Raw genomic sequence first — 2500 nt, forward strand, 5'->3', positions numbered from 1 at the left:
AACCCTCCATTCTATCTATTACTCCTCTCCCATCCCCCTCCTCCTCACCATTATCTATCCAATCCTCCCATCTCCCCCCCTTTCCCTCCCTCCCTCATTCCCCTACCCCTCCTATCCTCTCTCCACCTTACTTTCACATATTGTTAACTCTCTGTCTACTCTTCCTCCTCTTCCCCCTTCCTTCCCCTCACCTCTTCTTCTTCCTTCTCTTCCTCCTCCCTCTCTCCTTCGTCCTCCCTCTTCCGCCCTCTTATTATACTCATTCACCCCTTTTTTTTTCCCCTTCACCCACCCCCCCATTCCCCCATTCACCTCCTCCCACCCTCCCTCCGCCCTCCTCCCCCCCTCCCATTCACCCATCCACTCTCTAACCACCCTCTCACCTTATACCTATTCCTCTCCCCCCTTCCACCCTCACCCCCTCACGTTCAGTCCTCCACCCTCTACCCATCCCCCTCCACCTTATACCCATTCGTTCCTCTTCCACTCTCTCCCCCTTCACTCCGTTCAGTCATCCACTCTCTACTTATTGACTCCACCCTATACTCACTCCTGACTTCCTCCCCTCCTGTTCACCCTTCCACCCTCTACCCATTACCCGTCTTCCACTCTCTCTCCACCCTCATCCCTCCCCTCCCGGCCACCTATCCACCCTCTGCTCATCTCTCCACCTTACAGTCTTCCTCTCTCTACCCACCCTCCCACCTTATACCCATATCTCCCCCTCTACCCACCCTGCGCCCCCTCCCACCTGATACCCATTTCCCTCCCTTCCCCCTCACCCTTATCCTCTCTCTCCCCACCCCACCCCACCCTCCCGACCAAGTACCTGCTGACCACGGCTCTTAACGACCTATTGTCCGCCTCTCGCGCCCTCTGTGACGACCTCCCTCGCCCCCGCCGCCGCCGCCGCCCCGACTGCCTCCTTCGCACAAGCCCGGAAGTACGGGTGCGCTTTCTTCTTCTTCTTCTTTGTCTTTCGTTTTTATCAATTTCTTCTTCGCTTTGTTTATTTTTTTCTTTTTTTCTTCTGTATATAATCGTTTCCTCTTCGTTTTCGTTAACGTTTTCTCCTACATTTTCGCCATCTTCCTCTTCCCATTCTTTATCGCTTGTAAATTATTACATATGCCACACTCGTCAAAAAAAAAAAAAAAAAAAAAAAAAAATCAAGTATAAAAAGCCGAAAATCACAAATAATAATAATCACTAATAATCACTAATGTATATACATATGTATATATATATATATTAATGTATGCATATATATATATATATATATATATATATATATATATATATATATATGCATGTGTGTGTGTGTATATATATATATATATATATATATATATATATATAACACAAATAATAATGTTTATTTATAAAAAGACATACTATTACAACAAAGGCTCTATGACAGTGGTATTGGCCGTTGACATTACACAAATTGCTTTCATTTGCTTGGTGCCTACGGTTAATGCCGCTACGAGAGGCAATGAAAACAATCGTAATAAGAGTAATAAAGAGCATAAAAACGAAATAATAATGATAACACAATAACGAATCATGAAAAAAAAAAACAAATACACTACATTAACGATATAAAATGCGTGAGGAAATCTGAGGTGTATATGGGAAGAGAGGAAGAAGGAAAGAACAAGAGGGGAAGAAAGAAAAAACAAAACAAAAACAAAAAACAAACAATCAAAAACAAAACAAAAAACTCGCAACAACAATAAATATAATCCCAAAGGTCCCCCTACGCCCACGCCACGCCCACGTCAAGGGAACGAAAAGACGCCCGCCCGCGATCTCCCTCCTTCCCTTTCCTCGAGATAAACACAATAGAATTTTAATATATGCAAGGATATAGGATCCCTTGAGGGTTAGGCGATGGGGTGCAAGGGGAAAAGGAAGGGGGGGTGGAGGAGGAGGGGGGGGAGGGGGGAGGAGGGGGAGGGGGAGGGAGAGGGGGAAGAGGAGGAGGAGGAGGAAGAAGAAGAGGGGAGGGGGAAGGAAGCGGGGGAGGGGAGGAGGAGGAGGGGGAAGAGGGAGGAGGAAGGAGAGAGGGAGGAGGAAGAGAAGGAAGAAGAGGAGGTGAGGGGAGGGAAGGGGGAGGGGAGGAAGGGGGGAGGAGGAGGAGGAAGAGGAGGAAGAGGGGAGGGAAGGGGGAAGGAAGCGGGGGGAAGGAAGGGGTGGTGAGGTGAGGTAAGATGAGGGGAGGGGAGGGAAGCGGGGAGGAGGGAGGGGGAGCGGGGGCGAAAATCTTAAGGAGGAGATAGAGGGAGATAGGGAGGGGAGCGAGAATGTAGAGAGGGAGAGTGGGGAAAGTGTGAGGAGGAGCGAGAAAAGGGGAGGGTGGGGAGAGGACGAGGGAAAAAAGAGAGAGCGGAAGCGAAAGAACAGGAAGTGAGAGGCAGAAGGAAAAGGAAAAGACAGAAAGGGAGGAGATGGTGGGAGAGGGGATAACCCACCCTCTCCCCACCTAACCCTTATGCAC

General features: G+C 48.6%; 1 protein-coding gene across 1 annotated transcript in view; it reads right to left on the reverse strand.

Annotated features, from left to right (window-relative positions):
- Nucleotides 1-2492: 2492 nt before the first annotated feature.
- Nucleotides 2493-2500, reverse strand: part of LOC125033564 (basic proline-rich protein-like) — a gene marked incomplete at its 5' end in the record, with an annotated part of 46284 nt that continues 46276 nt past the window's right edge. Inside the window, one exon of the mRNA XM_047625224.1 lies at nt 2493-2500. This exon is cut by the window's right edge and continues 103 nt beyond it. Coding sequence (XP_047481180.1) covers nt 2493-2500 — 8 coding nt within the window.

Source organism: Penaeus chinensis, chromosome 1 (genome assembly GCF_019202785.1).
Source record: "Penaeus chinensis breed Huanghai No. 1 chromosome 1, ASM1920278v2, whole genome shotgun sequence".
NCBI lineage: Eukaryota > Metazoa > Arthropoda > Malacostraca > Decapoda > Penaeidae > Penaeus > Penaeus chinensis.